The sequence below is a fragment of the Chiloscyllium plagiosum genome, unplaced genomic scaffold (assembly GCF_037043375.1).
Source record: "Chiloscyllium plagiosum isolate Xiang-an unplaced genomic scaffold, Cpla_swu_hap1 HiC_scaffold_50, whole genome shotgun sequence".
Taxonomy (NCBI): Eukaryota; Metazoa; Chordata; class Chondrichthyes; order Orectolobiformes; family Hemiscylliidae; genus Chiloscyllium; species Chiloscyllium plagiosum.
In genome coordinates, this window is record NW_028270188.1 from 45,667,865 (window position 1) to 45,687,314 (window position 19,450).

General features: G+C 44.4%; 1 protein-coding gene across 1 annotated transcript in view; it reads left to right on the forward strand.

The window, feature by feature from the left end:
* The first annotated feature begins 2,666 nt into the window (after positions 1-2,666).
* LOC148135286 (putative G protein-coupled receptor 139) overlaps positions 2,667-19,450 on the forward strand; it is a 28,064-nt gene continuing 11,280 nt past the window's right edge. The window contains exon 1 of the mRNA XM_087985097.1: positions 2,667-2,805. Within this exon, the coding sequence (XP_087841223.1) occupies positions 2,667-2,805 (139 nt within the window). The remainder of the gene's footprint in view (positions 2,806-19,450) is intronic.

Below are 19,450 nucleotides of genomic sequence, written 5' to 3' on the forward strand. Positions count from 1 at the left end.
CCCACCCCTCTGTTGGTACCCCTCTAGTTCAGGAGCAATCCGTCCTCCTTGTACACATCCCACCTTCACCACGAGGTATCCCAATGATTCACATTTATGAAACCATTCCTCCTACAACAGCTCTGCAGCCAAGTCTGTTCCGAGCTTCACCAGCATGTGGCACCGGTAACAATCCTGAAGTTGCTACTCTGATAGTCCTGCCTTTTAGCTTCCAGCCTGTATTCACTTTTCGGGTCCTCATCAGTTTTCGTAGCTATTTCATTGGTACCAATAATCTTAACCCCCGTTAAGAATCCTGTCAACTCAAATGCAGGCAACCCTGACTCTGGGAGCTGGGAGTTATTGAATATTCATGAGGCTGAGGCAGACATTCGCATGATGAGCACCAGGGTCAAAGGTTTTTGTGCATGGATGGGGAAATTTGGAACTGAGACAACAATTATATCCTCCATGGGTCTTATTGAACATTTCAGCAAGTTCAAGGACTGAATGGCCTACTCATGCATGTTATCCGCCTTTTCCTAGTTTGTAACAATCTAGCTCTCCTCCTATCTCTATGCAATAGTTCGATGGAGGCTAACAGACCTGCTGGAGTTCCAGGGTCAGAGTTCCTCGGGGGAGGGGGGGGGGGGGGTGCGAATGAACTCCATCTTGCCTATGATTTCTGTTGAAGCGGTTGAGTATCGTTGTCCAGCCCACTTTCACCAGCTTTGAGAAATAAATTTGGAAAGGGATGGAAGGACAGAATGCCTTCAATATTATTTTGCTCTTTGGTTGCCATCGGAATTAATCCTTGCTCCTGATTTCAAGAAACATTCTTAAGGAACTTTATGTCTTCCTTGCTTTTGATCATTATTAGACCAACATGAGAGGCTGAACCTCTCTTGCTCCGATGTGACATGTCCTGCAACTGAACGGAGTCTGGCTGGCCCTGTAGAAAGGTCAGAGGGGTTTACTGGCGTCATCATGTTCCTGTTCAACAGTTTTGAGAGGCCGATTGGCCTTCCCCTGCTCCTCTTTAACATGCTGGAGAAAATTAATGGCTCTCCCATCCGTCTGTAACATGTCCGAAAAACTAAAGGACAAAACAATGCTAGAATGATGAGCAATGTTAAACTGTATCTGATGGAAGTCCCTCCCTTCTACATTACGGAAACCCAAACAACACAATATACTGCAGGGCTGTCCTCTCCCTAATACTCTAGTTTTGAATGTTCCCTTAGAAAAATGTTCCAACATTCCAGCTTTCCACCTCTTCAAGTGTGAATAGGCTGGAGTGAATTAAATGGCCTCCTCCTGTCATAGAGCATAGAACAATACAGTGCAGAACAGGCCTTCGGCCCTCGATGTTGCACTGTGAACTAACCTAAGCTCATCCCCCTACACTATCCCATCATCATCCATGTGCTCAACCAAGGATTGTTTAAATCTCCCTAATGTGGCTGAGTTAACTACATTGGCAGGCAGGGCATTCCATGCCCTTACCACTCCCTGAAAAAAGAACCTGGCTCTGACATCTGTCTCATATATATCACCTCTCAATTTGTAGCGATGTCTCCTTGTGCAAGCTGACATCATCATCCTAGGAGAAAGAGTTTCACTGTCTACCCTATCTAATACCCTCTTAACCTCTTCTTTCTAATGAGAACAGACCCAAGTCTCTCAGCCTTTCTTCATAAGAGCTTCCCTCCAGACCAGGCAACATCCTAGTAAATCTCCTCTGCACCTTTCCCTATGCTTCCACTATCTTCCTGTAATGGGGCCACCAGAACTGTGTACAATATTCCAAGTGTGGCTGCACTAGCGTTTTGTATGGTTGCAGCATGACATTATGGCTCCAGAACTTAATTGCTCTATCAATAAAACCTAATACACCGTATGCCTTCTTCACAGCACTACCAACCTGGGTGGCAATTTTCAGGAATCTGTGTACATGGACTCAAAGATCCCTCTGCACATCAACATTACCAAGAATCTTTCCATTGACCCAATATTCTGCCTTTAACAGGCAGATTGGGACAGATTTACTTCATCCTTTCATGAACAGCGGTCTCGAGCTCTGAATGATGTCTCAAGGTTATGAAAGGATTTGATAACGTGGCACGAAAAATTAACAGTGGTATTATACAAATGCAGTGAACAATAAATATATTACCCTGATTTATGGTGTCGAGAACTTGCCCCACCAGTCATTTTATGCAGTCAGTCTGTTATTTTAGCCCTGCCTCCTTTCAGAGTGGAAGATAAAAACCCAGTACCATTCTGGCACTACTCCCACATACAAGGAATGAAGACATAAAGGTTTAAATGACTTACAGTCCATCCTTATCAAACCCCATATATTCCAGTCAGACAAAATGAATGTTTCCTTTTGTTGTGATATGTTGTACCAAAGGGGTTAACAGTATTTGTTTGTTCGGTGACTGTGCTTAATGTCAGTCTCCATGGGTTCTAATTATCTCAGTGGAGGTTGCCATCTTTACATGATAAATAGGCTACGTTCAATGTGTTATCCTGTAGAATGTGTGGTAGCATCACCGACAGCACTAACAGGAAAGAGCAGCTCCAGAGGAAGGAAGAGGAGAGATCAGAATCTGAGAGCAATAGACTAGAATGTTACAAGAATGGATCAGAATCTGAGAGCGATAGACTGGAATGCTGCTACAATGGACAGGAGTTTGTCCTGGTTTGTTTGGTATTTTTCTAAAAACCATGATAAAAGGCCATTGACATGGCGGATCACGTATGTACTTTACATATTTAAATATTTTTATTTTCCAATCATGGTTATCGTTGGTGTTCCTGGTAAGTCTTACTGTCAAGTTACTATTCCTATAAACCATGCATAATTGTATAACTGTTCTTTTTATATATTCTGCAGTCATTCCCGTTGTTAATTTACCTGCACACTGTCATCACAGGAGGGACAGAAAGATTCATATTAAAGTTAGAAACAGACAATTGATTAACTGAGCCACGTCGGCGAAACAAGGGGGAAAAAACGGGGGAGTGGGATGATCTTGAGGAACAAGAACTAGTGGGTGTAATCACAAGAATGAGAAAACTGAATAAAGACAGATTAGCTGAAATGGTTAGTTACATCAAATTCTCAATATATCTTACAGTACCGGTCCATTTACCAGAAACTGGGAATAGATGACAGCCCATGGATCATGCCAGTTCCATGCTCGGTCAACTAGATTATCTGCCCAGCATGGGAAACATTGCAAACTTTAGCAGTATATTGGTACTATGCTTGCACTTGACAACTGCTTAGCATGGGGAAATTTGAAGCCAATGTTGTGAGTGACAGTAAAAGGGTCTCTTAGAAATTTATTTCTCTATTTCTCCATTGCACCATAACAAGTCAGGCAATCTTTTTTTCTGGCAGTGGTAGGTGTGCTGGGATGGGGGTAATGGCCGATGTGTGAATCAATGTTTGAGAGAGAACACACAGGGGGGAAATCAACTTTAATCTGAATAACTGGCAGGAGTTTCTGTAATTGACAGAGAGAGAGAGGGGGAGAGAAAGGGGGGGAGAGAGAGAGAGAGAGAGGGGGAGAGACGAAGGGACATTTAATTTCATGGACAGATTAGATGATGTGCTTGAGAATATTAAAATAATGGTATTGATAGACCCAATAACTATATAGATCAGTGTGCATAGGAATAATGGATGGATGGGATTTTGGTGTGAGTTCAGATCTGAGCCGCAGAGGACCAACTCAGGTTTGTTTTATGCAGTTTAAAACTGGGAGTGTCAACAGTAGATAATTGACATCATTAATGCTGTTATCCATTGATCAGGTTTCAAATAACAGATTGCATGAGCCAGTCAGGTATATTCTGGAGATGTTAGTGTTAAAGTTAGGAGCGCATGAGGAACTGGAGAAACTCTCACTCCATTAATGTCACAGTGTGCCCATGCACAGTACATCATGTTGGTGAATACCCACTGTCATGACAGCAACACAGCCTCTTCATTCAGAAGCATTCAGCCATTCTCATTGTGTTTGGGTCTCCCTATTAGGAAAAAACAATGGAATCATGGATAAAGGCTGCCCACTTGATGGTTATTTCAAAATATCCTCTCACTCACCAATCCCCATCCCCAACCATAAGCATCAAAATATCCCATGTGTACTGAGACCAATTGAACCATTGGGAACATCAGGGAACAGGCCATTTAGATAATAAGTTATCTTTCTGCTCTGCTGGCCAGAATGGATAACTCTAAACCTATCCATGTTAAGTTTCATTTGTCACATGCTGGCCCATTCACCTAACCTCTCCATATCCATTTGTAAATCTTATACATCTTCATTGCAACGCACTTTTCTCTGTATTTTAGAGTTATCTGACAAATTGGCTGTAGTATTTTCTGTCCCCTCACCTGAGTGATAATATAGAATATGAATTGTTTAGGCCTGAGGATTGAACTTCATGGCATCCAAAACGTTGCCAACCAGAAAATGGTCCATCGATTACAAATCACCGCATTTTGTTTGGTTCACCAAACCTCTATCCAAGCTATTAAACTGATTAATTACTGCTGACACTTTGCCGTCTTATTTTGCAGATTTATCTTTTGTACAGCACCTTATTAAATGCCTGCTGGAAGTCTACATATTCTACATTTACAGGATCCCCACAAATCACCTTGCTTTTCCCATCTTTAGAGAACTCGAGAAAATAATTCAAACACCACTTTTCCTTCATAAAAACATACTGACTCTGATGGATTCTGGTTTGTCTTTGCAAATGTCTTGTTATTAATTCCTTGTTGATGGATTCTAACAATTTGACTTGAATCCCAATAGTTCACTAGTTTTTTTATTCCCTAGTGAAGATAATTATTTTAAGATCTTCCCTTTCTTCCCTTTAAGATCTTCCCTTTCTATAATCTCCCTGTTCACTTTCCAATTCCTGTGTAATGGGCACAAGGCCATAAAGAATTTGCTCCATTTGCTGTGTAAGAAGCATGAGTGGCTGCATGGACTCATTCTGTTCCTAGAGCAGGAGGCTGAAGGTCTGCTTGTCCTCCTCCTGTTGGTGTGTAAGAGGAATGGGATCTTGTGGAGTCTTCCTGTTGCTGTTCAACAGTTTGACGAGATGAAGGGTCTCCTCATATGTTTCCAAAATGGAATTGAGATGCCAAATATCTTCCTGCTGCACCCTTGAAATGGGATTTAGGGAGTGATTTGTCTTCCCCCCCTTTCCATAAAAGAGACACGTGGTTGAATTACCTCCTCCTTCCTCATAAAATGTCTCAAATAGTTTTGTATCCTTCCTCAATTCCTTTGTTATAACTTCGATTGGCTAAATGATCTTCTCATATTCCAGTGTACCTATCTCCAGCCACTTTGTAACCTCTTCCAGTTCCTGTTTTGAAGATTGTGGAGGATGAATAGGCTAACACTGTTGCTGTTCAACAGGATACCGGTGTTGCAAGGCTTAGTCTATGCCCAGTCTTAGAGGTTCGAGGAGCTGATTGGCCTCCTCCTGTCACTTTATGTCAAGCTCCAAAGCTGAATAGATTTGTTCTATGCTGCTGTAACAGAGTCGAAGGCTTGAGTATATTTTTACTGTTCCTGTTTAACAAGCAGGAGACGCAGAATGGATTATTCTATTTGTTGTACAATTGGCTTCTGTTGCTTACTACTTCTGATCTTCTATTTAAAGTAAGATCATCTTTCGTTCTTGTAAATTCCAATGTGTATTGGGTCAATCTGTTCACTCTTTTGTTTCAAGCAAACACCTTGATTACATGAATCAATTGAGGGAACCACCCTTGAGTTGCTTCCAATGTAACAATATTCTTTCTTCAGTGAGGAGACTAAATCTGGAGTCACGACTCCAGATGTGATCTCACTAAGATCCTTTACAGTGACAGCTGCACTTTTGCAGTCTGCTGTAAGATTTCCACCCAGGTTATGCACGGCATTGTTGAAAGATCATAGTCTTTCTCTATTCCACCAGCATAACGGGAGATCTAGTGAAAATGTCATAATGACATAGAAACATACAAACGTAGAAGATAGGATAAGGAGGAGACCATTTGGCGCCCCGATGCTGCTCCACCATTCAGCACGATCATGGCTGATCATCCAACTGAATCACCTAATCTGCTTTATACCCATAACCTATAGTGCCTTTCATCCCAAGTGTTGTATCCCACTGCACTTGAATACATTTAATGTTTTAGCATCAACTACTTCCTGTGGCGATGAACACCACAGGCTCACCAGTTTTTGTGTGAAGAAATGTCTCCACATCACCGTCCTAAATAGTCCATCCAAAATCCTCAGACTGTGACCCCTGGTTCTGATGCACAAAGCATCGGGATCATCTTCCCTGTATCAACCTGTTCTGGTTATAATTTTAATAACTTCCCCTAAGATTAATTCTCATCCAGCAAAAACAATCTTAACGGCATCAATCTCTTCTTATATGTCAATCCTGCCGTCCCCAGAATTAGCCTGGTAAACGTGTGCTGCATTCCTTCGAGAGTAAGAGTGTCCTTCCTCAGAAAAGCGGACCAAAACTGCACACACTATTCTAGATGTGGCCTCACCAAGGCCCTGTATAACTGAAACAAGACATCCCTGCTCCTGGATTTGAAACTTCTCACAACAAAAGCCAACATACCATTTGCCTTCTTTACCGCGTGCTGTACCTGCAAGCTTACCTTCAGCAACTGGTGTACAAGGGCCCCCAGGTCACACTGCACACTCCCCTCTCCCAATTTACAGCCATTCAGGTAGTAATCTGCCTTCTTGTTTTTGCTTCCAAAGTGAATAAATTCGCATATTTTCAAATTATATCGCATTTGCTATTGATTTGCTCTTCTTAACCAATTTGATGAAGGGGTCCTGCCCAAAACGTCGATTTTCCTATCCCTCAGATGTTGCCTGACCTGCTGTGCTTTTCCAGCACCACTCTAATCTTGACTCTAATCTCCAACATTTGCAGTTCTCACTTTCGCCTACTCACCCAACCTGTCCAGATCATGCTGAAGCATCTCTGCATCCTCGTGACAGTTTACCCTCCCACCCACTTTGGTATCATCTGCAAAATTTGAGGGGTTACATTTTTTTCCCTTATCTAAACCATTAATACATATTGTGAATAACTGTGATCGTAGCACCCATCCCATGACACCCACTGGCTACTGCCTGCCAAATTGAAAAGGACCCATTAATTCCTCTCGTCCAATCAGTTTTCTATCCATCTCAATACACTTCCGCCAATCCCATCCACTTTAATCTTGCACAATAATCTAATATTCTGGATATTGTCAAAGGCTTTCTGAATGTCCACGTATGCCATATTGACTGGCTGCAAACTTGTCAACTCTACTCGTTGCGTCTTTATGTCATTCCAACAGATTTGTCAAGCATGATTTCCCCTTCATAAATCGTTGCTGATTCTGTCTGATTCTGCCATTGCTTTCTCAATGCTCTACTTTAAAGTCCTTGACAACAGATTCGCAAAAATCCCCCACTATCGATGTTCACCTTACTGGTCTATAATTCTCTGATTTCTGTCTACCTTCCTTTTTGGAACAATCCACAGACCTATTGCTTTTTCTTGGCTAATCTGTATACTTCTCCCTTGGATTGGATATTCTCTCTAGTTTCCTTGTAATCTATGGATTGGCTCTCTTACCCATTTTGTTCTGAACCGGAATAAACAGTGGTTTAACCCCCCCCAAGCGTTAATTGAACATTTGTGATTGTCTATCCATTGTCGTCCCATTATGTAATACTCCCTAATCTATCAAAACCAACTCGTGTCTCATATATTCCTAGTTTCCTTTATCAAGATCCAGCACCCTAGTCTCTGAATTAGTTTTTCTTACTCTCCAACTTTATAAAAATGTCTATCATATTATGCTCCCTTATCCCGAAGGGGTCTTGAACATCTAGATTGGCAAATATTCCCTTCTGACTAGATAGTACCCAGTCTATGATGACCTGTTCTCGTTGGTTCTTCCACAATGTGGTCAGGAGACCATTCTGTGTACACTCCAAGAATTCCTCCTCGACGGCATTGGGGATAATTTGATTTTCCCAATCTGTGTACAGCTTAAAATCATCCATGATCACCAAAAATCCCCAAAAATCACCAAAATTCCCATTCCTGAAGAAGGGCTTATGCCCGAAACGTCGATTGTCCTGTTCCCTGGATGCTGCCTGACCTGCTGCGCTTTTCCAGCAACACATTTTCAGCAAAAATCCCCTTATCACCTGCATTTCGAATATCCTATTCCATTCCATTCCCAACATCACCACTGCACTATGCTGGTCTATATTGACACCAAATAATGTTTGTTTGCCCATGGCGTTTCTCAACTCGAACCATACATACTCCAATGTTGTCAGAGCTATTATTCTTTCTCAGTATTGTGTTAATTTCATCTTTAACGAGCAATGGTATTCCACCACATTTTCATTTGTACTTGTTTATCTGTCTTTCCTAAATACTGAATACCCTGAGAAATTCAGTTGCCATTCCTGCTCACCTTGCAGTCATGCCTCCCCAATCCTAATTAGATCATACCCGCTTAAATCTGTCTGCGTGATTTGTTCATCCACGTTATTTCGAATGCTTCATGCCTTTAGATGCCAAGTCTTCAAATTTGTTCCACTGGGAAATTTCCATACTTCTATACAATTCTTTGGTGCATAAAAATATTCACCTGTTCTGTCCGTTACCTTTATAGTTTGGTAACGATCTGCCACATTGCTAACCAGCACTCTTACTTCTTCCTTTAATTTGGATATTCTAACTTTCCCTATAACTGTAACCCCGCACCACCTATTTATTTTAAGACCTGTCTACAGCCCTGGTTATGTGATTCAGTTGGACTCTGGTGCCAGCAAGATTCAGATGAAGACCGCTCCATCCAAACAGATCCCTTCTTCCCCAGTATTAGCACCAAAGGCCCGTGAATTCAAAATGATTTCTCTCCCATCAGCCTTTGAGCTATGCATTTACCTGATTAATACTATTGACCTTTTGCCAAATCGTTCGTTTCTCAGGTAGTAATATAAAGATTCATCCTGTTTTGGTTCTGTCTTTTAATTTAGCTCCTAGCTGTCCATATTAATTTAGCAGAACCTCTGCTCTAATTTTATCTGTGCTGTTGGTACTTATGTGAATCAGTCACTGGAACTTTACCCTCCCATTCCAAGTTCACGTTCAGTCCAGATGAGATATCCCGAACCCAAGCTCCAGGCAGGCCACACAACCTTTGGGACCCTCAAACTTGTTCACAGAGAACAGTCAACCAGCTCTCAAAACATGCAGGAACAATACATCACCTGACTCTCCATCTTTGTTTTGGATTAGTTTTGGATTTGTAACTTTTTCTTTATCTCTGTGTGTCTTCTAAACCTAAACACACATTGTAACCAATAATTAACAAGGTGTAATTTAACGCAGACTCATTATTAGCCAATAAATCACAGCTTTCCTGTAATATCACCTTTCAGTTTCCCCTACTGTCAAACCTCAGAACCTTTCCCAGGTTGTTTTCCGTTTGCTCCTGGTCAGCTTCATTCCCGAAGTGGAGGCTCCAAATCTCCAAGGTCAGTTTTCATATGACTTGCCTTTCAAAGTAGCTCTCCATTCACTCTCGTTCAGCTCCATTTCCAGAATGAAGGCCGCAAATCGCCAAGGCAAGTTTTTAACCTTTGAGAAGAACGATAATGATATGGCGAAATTAAGTCAACGTCGAGATGGGCCCTAACAAATATCTCTCTGGAGACTATGTCTCTCAAATTTCACTCAAACTGCTAAAGTGGACTTTAGAAACATCAAGGAGAAACAAACGTTGATAGGAGTTAAATATCAATGTCATACAGCATGTTATAAAATAGGAAATCAGATATGCAGGTTTGTGGGTACTGCAGTAATGATGGATGAATTCAAGTTGCTCCTAAGCTGTGTTAACCCAAGTGAATGCTAGTGGTGGGAAAATGGATTTCATGAGCACGTATGAAATGGTTTGCTTTAACAGTATGTTGAGCACCAGGCTATAGATCAGAATTTTTTGGAATTAGTTTTGTGTGATCAAAAGATCTGACTGGAAATCTTGTTGTAAAGGAGCCTTTGGGAGCAGTAATCACAAGATATTGAATGTTGAATGACATCTTATTAGAAAACAGTTTTTTAAAAAAATTATGGTTATGAACTTTACTCATGCAAGCCATGAATGCATGTACGACAGTTGGCTTTAGTGAATTGGAAAACTACATGTGAAAGATTTGATAGGCAATGTCTGTTATTTAGATAAACACTGTAAGATAGACAATATACATCTAACCCTCCAAGTTGCAAACAACAAAAAGGGAAGGTGATTCAACGATGGTTAACAAAAGAAGTTGAAGTTTCCATTAAATCAGAGGAAGTGGCTTAGAGAAATGCCAGATATTGTGGTAAGAGAAATGTAGGACTCAGCAAAGACAGACCAAGAACTAATAAGGAAATCAAAAAGAGAACAAGAATGAAAATTATCAATAAATATAAAATTTGTTGAAAAGCCTCTATCGATATGTGAAAGGAAACAAAAGGTCAAATATGAACCAGTGAATGCGTGGACAGGATAATTTATTGTAAAGAATTGAGAAATCATGGGGAAACTAAACAGTTACTTTGTCTTCATGGAGTAAGATACTGAAAATCTGTCAGAAATACCAAATAACTATGAAAGTGGTGTAACCACAGACTAAATCATTGATATACGTAACGGGGTCATAATTGAAATATAGCTGGTTGAAGCACTGATAGGTCTAACGGAGCAGATCTACTTCATCGCAGAAGTTTGGAGGAAGCAGGAAAAGACACTTTGAATGCATTGGGGATCACTGTATTGCGTTCCTCTCCATTCTGCAAAGGCAGGAAGCCATTTTGGAAACTGGAAAGGTATCAACGAAATATGACCATTAGGAAGTGAAGAAGAGGGTGTGAAGACGTTCTGGCCTCTAGAGGTGTATTTTGATCTGATTTTGAAGAAAAGTTGTAATGCAGAGGTGCTGATCCATGTACAAAAAAACCGACAGAGTAAACAGCTTGTGAGGATGTGTGTTTTATTTTTGAGTTGGAACAATGGAAGCAGCATGAATAAGCGTGGACATCTCTTATTGATCAGGATTTCTGAGCTTTGGCTGCCCAGAAGCATCAGAAGCTGTTGGGTTCTGTCCAGAGTTGGATCCTTCAGCAAATGTCTCATTGCTGCAACTCTCTCTAAATTTTCTCTCCATTTTTTCCCTCCTGGAAGGGAGAAATATATGTGAGAATGATTTTGCATTACTTTCCAAGGCCTATGCTTAGGTGATGTTAATATAGCGGGACAGTTAATTAGTAATAGTTACTGTACCCGTCATTCCATTAGGTTTCCAGTAGAGTTAAGTTATTCTAACTTCTTTATTTTATTTGTATTTTAACTCGTATTTAAATAAACTGTATTTTGCTTAACGTCGAGTAGTTTGACCATTCCATTGCCTTTGGAGTTAAGAAGAATCCTAAAGCATTTTATACATACATTAAAAGCAAGAGTATAAGTAGGTGAAGGTAGGGTTTCTCGATGATATGAAAGGGAACTGGTGCTTGGAGACAGATGCTGTCAGCGAAATTCTAAATGAGTACTTTGCATCTGCAACCAGGAGAAGGACAATGAGAATAGTGTAAGGCACGCTTATAAGCCAGGGCATTTTGAAATCAAGAAAGAAGTGGTGTTGGATTTCATGAACAGCATAGGATTTATGGACATTTGGAAAACCATGCCCTAATTAGGGACAAGCAGCATGACTTTGTAAGGGGCTGGTCATGTCTTACTAACTTGATTGACTTTTCCGAGCAGGTGACAAAGGTGGTTATGAGGGTAGAGCATTAGATGTTGTCTATATGTATTTTAGAACGATTTTTAACAATATCCCCCATGGTAGGCTTAACCAGAAGCTTCAGATATATGCAATCCTTGATGACTTGGCTGCGTGGTTTCAAAATTGGTTTGCATACAAAAGGCAGATGGCAGTGGTAGAACTGTATTTTTTCAGGCTGGAGGTCTTTGACCAGTTGGTGTTCCACAGGGATCCATACTGGAACCTCTGTTGTTTGTGATATATACAAATGACTTTGATGAAATTGTAAATGTGTGCATTAGAAAGTTGCAGAGGAAACAAACACCAGTCACTGAACGTGTATTGCATGAACAGAAAACAGTGAGGAAGATAAATGTCGTGTGTACTTCACTTCGAGGAGATTTAAGTACAGGATTTTAGTTATTCTTACTGCAGATGAACAGGGCCTTGGTGAGACCTCATGTCAAACATTGTGCAGTTTTGGTTTCCTTATCCATTAAAGGACGAACCTGGCATTGAGGGAGTGCAGCAAATGATAGCCAGACTGATTTCTGGTATGACAGGCTTGTTTTGTGAGCAGAGTTTGGGTCGATTGGGCCTGAATTCCACGATGGCTAGGAAGACAGGTGGAGATCTCGGTGAAATATATAGAATTCTGACAGGGAGAGACAGATTGAAAGCAGAGATTATCATTTCCCTGGCTGGGGCATCCAAAACAAGTGGCCACAGCATTAGGTACAGGTATACCACTCTGCATTGTGATGAGAATAAATGGCTGCATTCTGACACTTGTGAAACTGGAGAATTTCCGACCACATCAGGCAGCAGAATTCAAGGCACTGAATATAATTAAGGACTTGTAGCCTCTAAAGGGTTGGGGAGAGAGCAGGTGTACAGTGTGGACTCAGAAGATCAGCTTTCTTTATACTTAATGGGGAGCAAAATTGATGGACCGAAGGGAAACTGCACTTCCTATTTTATATTTCCCAATTGTTAAACACATTAAGGGATTTGTGCATCGTGTGGGAAATGTGCACTAAGGAGATGATTAGACATGAACTAGTTTGGTTTAATCCCTTAAGACCTCAGAACAGATTAATACAATTATGAGTCCTGCTGGACCATTTCAGAGACCATTGAAGATGCATTTATTAATTGCGTGAATGTCTGGGATTGCTTTTCGGCCAGACCATGTAAATACGATAGATTAGCTTTCTGAAAATTCTTTGGTGCAGCAAGTTGATACTTACAATCAATATTGGCTTCAAGGACTGTATTACTGACAACAACAATTCGATCGCAATATTTTATTAATTGTTTTTAACTTTCACCAGCTGTCAGAGCATTAGTCTGGTCTGGATTTAGTAATCCAGTGACATTTCCACAAGAACAGCATTTCCACATTTGGACCAATTGGAAATCACAACGAACAGGTTAGTTCTGTGCTGTTTGGCAAAAACCCCACGTTTCCACCAATGACACTATCTCACTGAGACTTATGACGTGATAATTTGTCAGACTGGAATTAACTTCTGGATAGGGGATTGTACATAGTTGAGCAATTTTCCACATTGCCAGGTAGACGTCCGAAATGAAACAGCATCCTCAGCAGCACGGCTTATTGTGCAGCACAAGTTTTCTGCCCTGGTGCAGGAATGGTCGCAGGGCTCATTGCTTTTTTGATATCTACTGTGCTCAGCTATTTCTTTTTTTTTCTCTTTTTTTAATATTTTTTTTTCTTTTTCCCTACACTACCACCTAAGTGTGGTAGTGCTTATTTTTTTTCCCCAGCACCCATGGTGTGTGTGTGCAGGTGTGAGACACAGTGAAAGACACAAAGTGCACGAATCTTTATTCAAATTCCACCACCAGGAAGATAGGAAAACACCCGGGTGGCCAGTGACAAACACTGCCCTTCACAAAGGACAGTGCTGTGTGATCAAAAACAGTGAAGGGGAGGGTAGGGACTAAATCAAAATAGAGTTGGAGGGAGAAATGATGCACTCCACTCTCTGCGGCGCTCACCTCTCCCTGAACTCCTCCAGGGTGTTGGTGGACACCACGTGCTCCTTCTCCAAGGACACCCGGGCTCTAACGTAACCGCGGAAGAGGGGCAGGCAGTCGGCTCTAACGACCCCCTCCATGGCCCGCTGCCTGGACCTGTTAATGGCCAGTTTGGCCAGGCCCAGGAGCGGACCACGAGGAGGTCTTCAGATCTGCCCTCCTTCCTCCGTACCGGGTGCCCAAAGATCAGGAGCGTGGGACTGAAGTGCAGCCAAAAACAGAGGAGAAGGTTTTTAAGGAAATCAAAAAGGGAGTGCAAACGCCCACACCCAATATATACATGGTCCACGGACTCCACAGCGCCACAGAACAAGCAGTTGGGCTGGGAGTCCGTGAACCACCGCAACCTGCGGTTGCAGGGGACTGCTGCGTGCAGCACCCTCCACCCCAGATCCCCGAGAGAAAGGGGGAGGACTCCCGCGTAGAGAGCCCTCCACTGGGGATCCCCACCGCCCGGTGGCAAATGGGCACACCAAGGCATGTCCGGACGGTGGATGAGGGAGAAGAGGTGGACGGTGTGCAGCAGCAGTCTATACAGGGCCCTCCTTTTTATATCTTTGAAGGAGACAAAATTAAAATTTCGGAGGCGGCTCAGGTTGTGGGGTACAGGCTCCTGCGGGAAGTACGGGACCTTGGGGCCAATGTGAAATTCCGTCCGGGCTGGGGTGAGCACGGACGGGATCCCATCGCACACCTGAGCGTCCTCCAACTGGTGCACTACGTCGGGTCCGAGCACCGCCGTTTTAAGGCATCGGATGGCGGTGGCCACGTACTGGACGTCAACCGCTGCCCTGCCTGCTATGTCCTGCGGCAGCGTCCAGCCCAGGCCCCCGGCACCCAGCACGTCCCCGACCCTCAGCTATTTCTTGATGTCACATGGAGCAAATCCAGTTGGCTGAAGACTGACATCTGTGATTCTGTGGACATTATGTATCATCAACTCAAAATATCTGGCTGAGGATGTTGCAGATAATGTATAGCATCAAAGAGTAATACATCATGGAAACAGGCTCTTCAGCTGAACGACCAGTCCTCAGTAAAGGCCTTACCTTCATCACCCTCAGCTCCCAGATCAACGAATTCAAGACCTGTTGTGACTTCTTCAGCCGACCCTGCCTCTGTGCTTACTTTTTCAATCAAGACTCCTGCCCACCTTCCAAGGACCCCTTCACCCGCCTCCAACACACCCCAATATTCTGGGCATCCCGTGCCGGTCTGTTACCCACCCTCAACCTCTTCATTTCCAGCTGCTGCTGGGACACTGGCCACCTGAACCTGTCCACCCCCGTTCACCCACTCCAACCTCTCACGCTCACAATGCTCAGTCCTCCATTCCCTCCGCTCCAACCCCAACCTCACCATCAAACCAGTGGACAAGGGTGGTGCTGTGGTAGTTTGGTGCACTGACCTCTACACCGCCGAAGCCAGGTGCCAACTTGGGTTCACCTCCTCCTACCGCTCCATCAACCACGACCTCACCACCCATTACCAAACCATCGTTTCCCAGACCATATACAACTTCATCACATCAAGGGATCTCCTACACACAGCTTCCAACCTCATAGTTCAGGAACCCCACACTGCCTGGTTCTACCTCCTACCCAAGATCCACATGCCTGACTATCATGGCTGACCCATTGTCTCAGCCTGCTCTGCCCGAATGAATTCATCTCCATATACCTCGATACTGTCCTATCTCCCCTGGTCCAGGATCTTCCCACATAAGTTCGGGATACCACCCATGCCCTCCAGCTCCTCCAAGACATTTGTTGCCCTCGCACCCAACGCATCAACTTCACAATGGACATCCAGTCCTTTTGCACCTCCATCCGCCATGAACAATTTCAGACATTTTAGTCTTTCAACAATGAAGAGAGAGGGAGAGAGACAGAGAGAGAGAAAGAAAGAGGTAGGTAGATAGATAGATAGATAGACAGATAGATAGATAGATAGATAGATAGATAGATAGATAGAGAGAACAGGGGCATAAGTGGTTAGAACTATTGCCTAACAGCGCCAGCGACCGGGGTTTGATTCTGGCATCGTGATAACCCACAAACCTATCAACACGCTTAAATAGAACTAATGAACCAAAAGGATTAATTAAATGTGACCAGCAAAATTAACGTCATTTACAAAATGGCGAAAGTGAGGATTGCAGATGCTGGCGATCAGGGTCAAGATTAGAGTGGTGCTGGAAAAGCACCACAGGTCAGATAGCATTCAAGCAGCAGAAAACTTGACATTTCGGGCAAAAGCCCTTCATCAGGAACAAGGCAGGGAGCCTCCAGGGTGGAGAGATAAATGGGAGGGCGTGAGGCTCGGGGGAGGCGAGCTACGAGTGCAATAGGTGGATCGAGGTGGGGATGCAGATGATAGGTCGGAGAGGAGGGTGGAGTGGATAGGTGGGAAGGAAGATTGGCAGGTAGTACAGGTCATGAGGATGGTGCTGAGCTGGCAGGTTGGAACTGGGGTAAAGTTGGGGAAGTGGAAATGAGGAAACTGGTGAAGTCCACATTGATGCCCTGGGGTTGAAGTGTTGCAAGGCAGAAGTTGAGGTGCTCTTCCTCCAGGCATCGGGTGGTGAGGGAGTGGCAGTGGAGGAGGCCCAGGACCTGCATGTCCTCGGCAGAGTGGGAGGGGGAGTTAAATGTTCGGCCACGGGCAGTGGGGTTGATTGGTGCAGGTGTCCTGGAGATGTTCTCTGAAGCACTCTGAGAGAAGGCATCCAGTCTCCCCAATGTAAAGGAGACCACATCGGGAGCATTAGATACAATAAATGTCATTTGTAGATGTGCAGGTGAAACTTTGATGGATGTGGAAATCTCTTTTGGGGATGGAGGTGAGGGGGAAGGTGTGGGTGCAGGTTTTGCAATTCCTGCGGTGGCAAGAGAAGGTGCCAGGAGGGGACAGTGAGTTGTTGTGGTGCATGGACCTGACCAGGTAGTTATGGAGGGAATGGTCTTTGCGGAAAGTGGTGGGGCGGGAAATAGATCCCTGGTGGTGGGGTCCATTTGTAGGTGGCAGAAATGTCGCCGGATGATGTGGTTTATGTGGAGGTTGGTGGGTTGAAGCTGAGGACAAGGGGTGTTCTGTCCTTGTTGCGGTTGGAGGGGTAGGGTTTGAGAGCAGAGGTTCGGGACGTGGATAAGATGCATTGGAGGGCATCTTCAACCATGTGGGAAGGGAAATTATGATCTTTAAAGAAGGAAGCCATCTGATGTGTTCTGTAGTGGAAGTGGTCCTACTGGGAGCAGATACGGTAGAGGAGGAGGAATTGGGAACATGGGATAGCATTTTTGCAGGAGGGAGGGTGGAAAAAGGTGTAATATAGGTAGCTGTGGGAGTCGATGGGTTTGTAAAAAATGTCAGTGTTGAGTCGGTCGTCATTAATGGAAATGGAGACGTCCAGGAAGGGGTGGGAGGTGTCAGAGATGGTCCAGGTGAATTTAAGGTCGGGGTGGAATGTGTTGGTGAAGTTGATGAACTGTTCAACCTCCTCGCGGGAGCATGAGGTGGCATTGATGCAGTCATCAACATCAGGAAGACGTGGGGAGCAATGCCGGTGTAAGTACAGAACTTGGACTGTTCTACGTAGCCAACAAAGAAACAGGCATAGCTGGGGCCCATACGGGTGCCCATGGCTACCCCTTTGGTCTGGAGGAAGTGGGAGGATTCAAAGGAGAAATTGTTGAGCGTGAGGACCAGTTCAGCCAAACAAATGAGAGTGTCGGTGGAAGGGTACTGGTGGGGACGCCGGAAGAGGAAGTAAAGGAGGGCATGGAGGCCCTGGTCATGGTGGATGGAGGTGTAGAAGGATTGCATATCCATGGTGAAGATGAGGCGTTGGGGGCTGGGGAAATGGAAGTCTTGGGGGAGGTGGAGGGCATGGATGGTGTCTCGAACATATGTGGGGACTTCCTGGACTAGGAGGGATAGGACAGTATCGAGGTAGGTGGAGATGAATTTCATGGGCAGGATCAGGCTGAGACAATGGGTTGGCCGGGGTGGTCAGGCTTGTGGATCTTGGAAAGGAGGTAGAATCGGGTGGTGTGGGGTTCCTGAACAATGAGGTTGGAATCACATAGGTGGGAGATCTCCTGAGCCAATGAAGTTGTGTATGGTCTGGGAGATGATGGTTTGGTGATGGGGAGGTAAGGTCATGGTCGAGGGGGTGGTAGGAGGAAGTGTCTTTGAGTTGGCACTTGGCTTCAGTGTTGTCGAAGTCATTGCACCAAACTACCACTGCACCCCTTCATTCGCTGGTTTGATGGTGAGGTTGCGGTTGGAGAAGAGGGAATGGAGGACTGCGTGTTCTGAGGGTGAGAGGTTAGAGTGGGGGAGGGGGTAGACAATTGAGGCAGTTAATGTCTCAGCAGCAGTTGGAAATGAAGAGGTTGAGGGTGGGTAATAGGCTAGCACAGGGTGTCCAGGTGGATGGAGTGTGTTGGAGGCAGGTGCAGAGGTCCTCGCAAGGTGGGCAGGAGTCTTGATTGAAAAGGTAAGGTCAGAGGTGGAGGCAGTGAAAGAAGTGTTCAACGTCATGACGCATTTAAATTCATTGATGCGTGGATGGAGGGCGATAAAGGTAAGGCCTTTGCTGAGGACTGATCGTTTGTCCTCAGTGATGGAGAGTTCTGTGGTGGATGATGAAAACTCGGCAGGGTTGTGAGCTAGGACCTGCAGTAGGTGTGGAGCTGGAAGTGGGAGTGGAGCCTGTAACTGGAGTGGCAGTGGGTGGCAGGGGAATGGGGGGAGTCATCAGCAGGGGTGATGTTCCCCTCAGGGTTCTGGAGGGTGGAGATTGTGACAGTGGGATCCGTGGGTGGTGTGTCAGCAGTATGCAAGTGATTGGCGTTGGTGGGGCGGAAGTGGTGGCGAACATGGACGTGAAGGGCGGAAATGATATCACGCGTGGTGCATGCAAAATCATTAAGTGTGGAAGTGGCTACGGAAGAGGCCATGATGGGGGCGGACGTGATGCCACCGATCGCTGTGGGGATGGTGGCTCTACCGGCCTCGTGGCTAATGGCAGCCAAGCAGTTCCGGAGGCTGGGGGGAAGCTTCTGGAATGTTTCAGGAGTGCTGGTTATGGAGGTGGGTATATAAAAGTTTGTTGTACTTACAGTTTTTCATGTTTGAGATGGTGTGGAAACACTGTTTGTTGAGAGTATGAATTCTTCTTAGGATATAGTACAGAAGGGGTCCTGTGCAGTTCTAAGAGTGTGTGGCCCTCAGTTGAGGCATAGCTGACTGTAGAGAGGTTTGGTGGCGGTGCATTGATGCAAGCGTGGAGTGGAGGATCCTGTAGGAGAACCGTAGCTGCTGGTTTTGAATTTGTAGTCTGTACTGGTTATCCTGTTTGGATCCAAACTGCGCTGTTTTCTGGAATCCATGTGGGATTGGTTGGTTGTGCAGGCAGGCAGTGAGGAGCCTGTTTAAGGACATGGTTGAGGAGCTTCAGGGCAGAGAAGATGAGCTGGGGGTTGCAGTGAGAGAGAGAGAGAGAGAGAGAGACT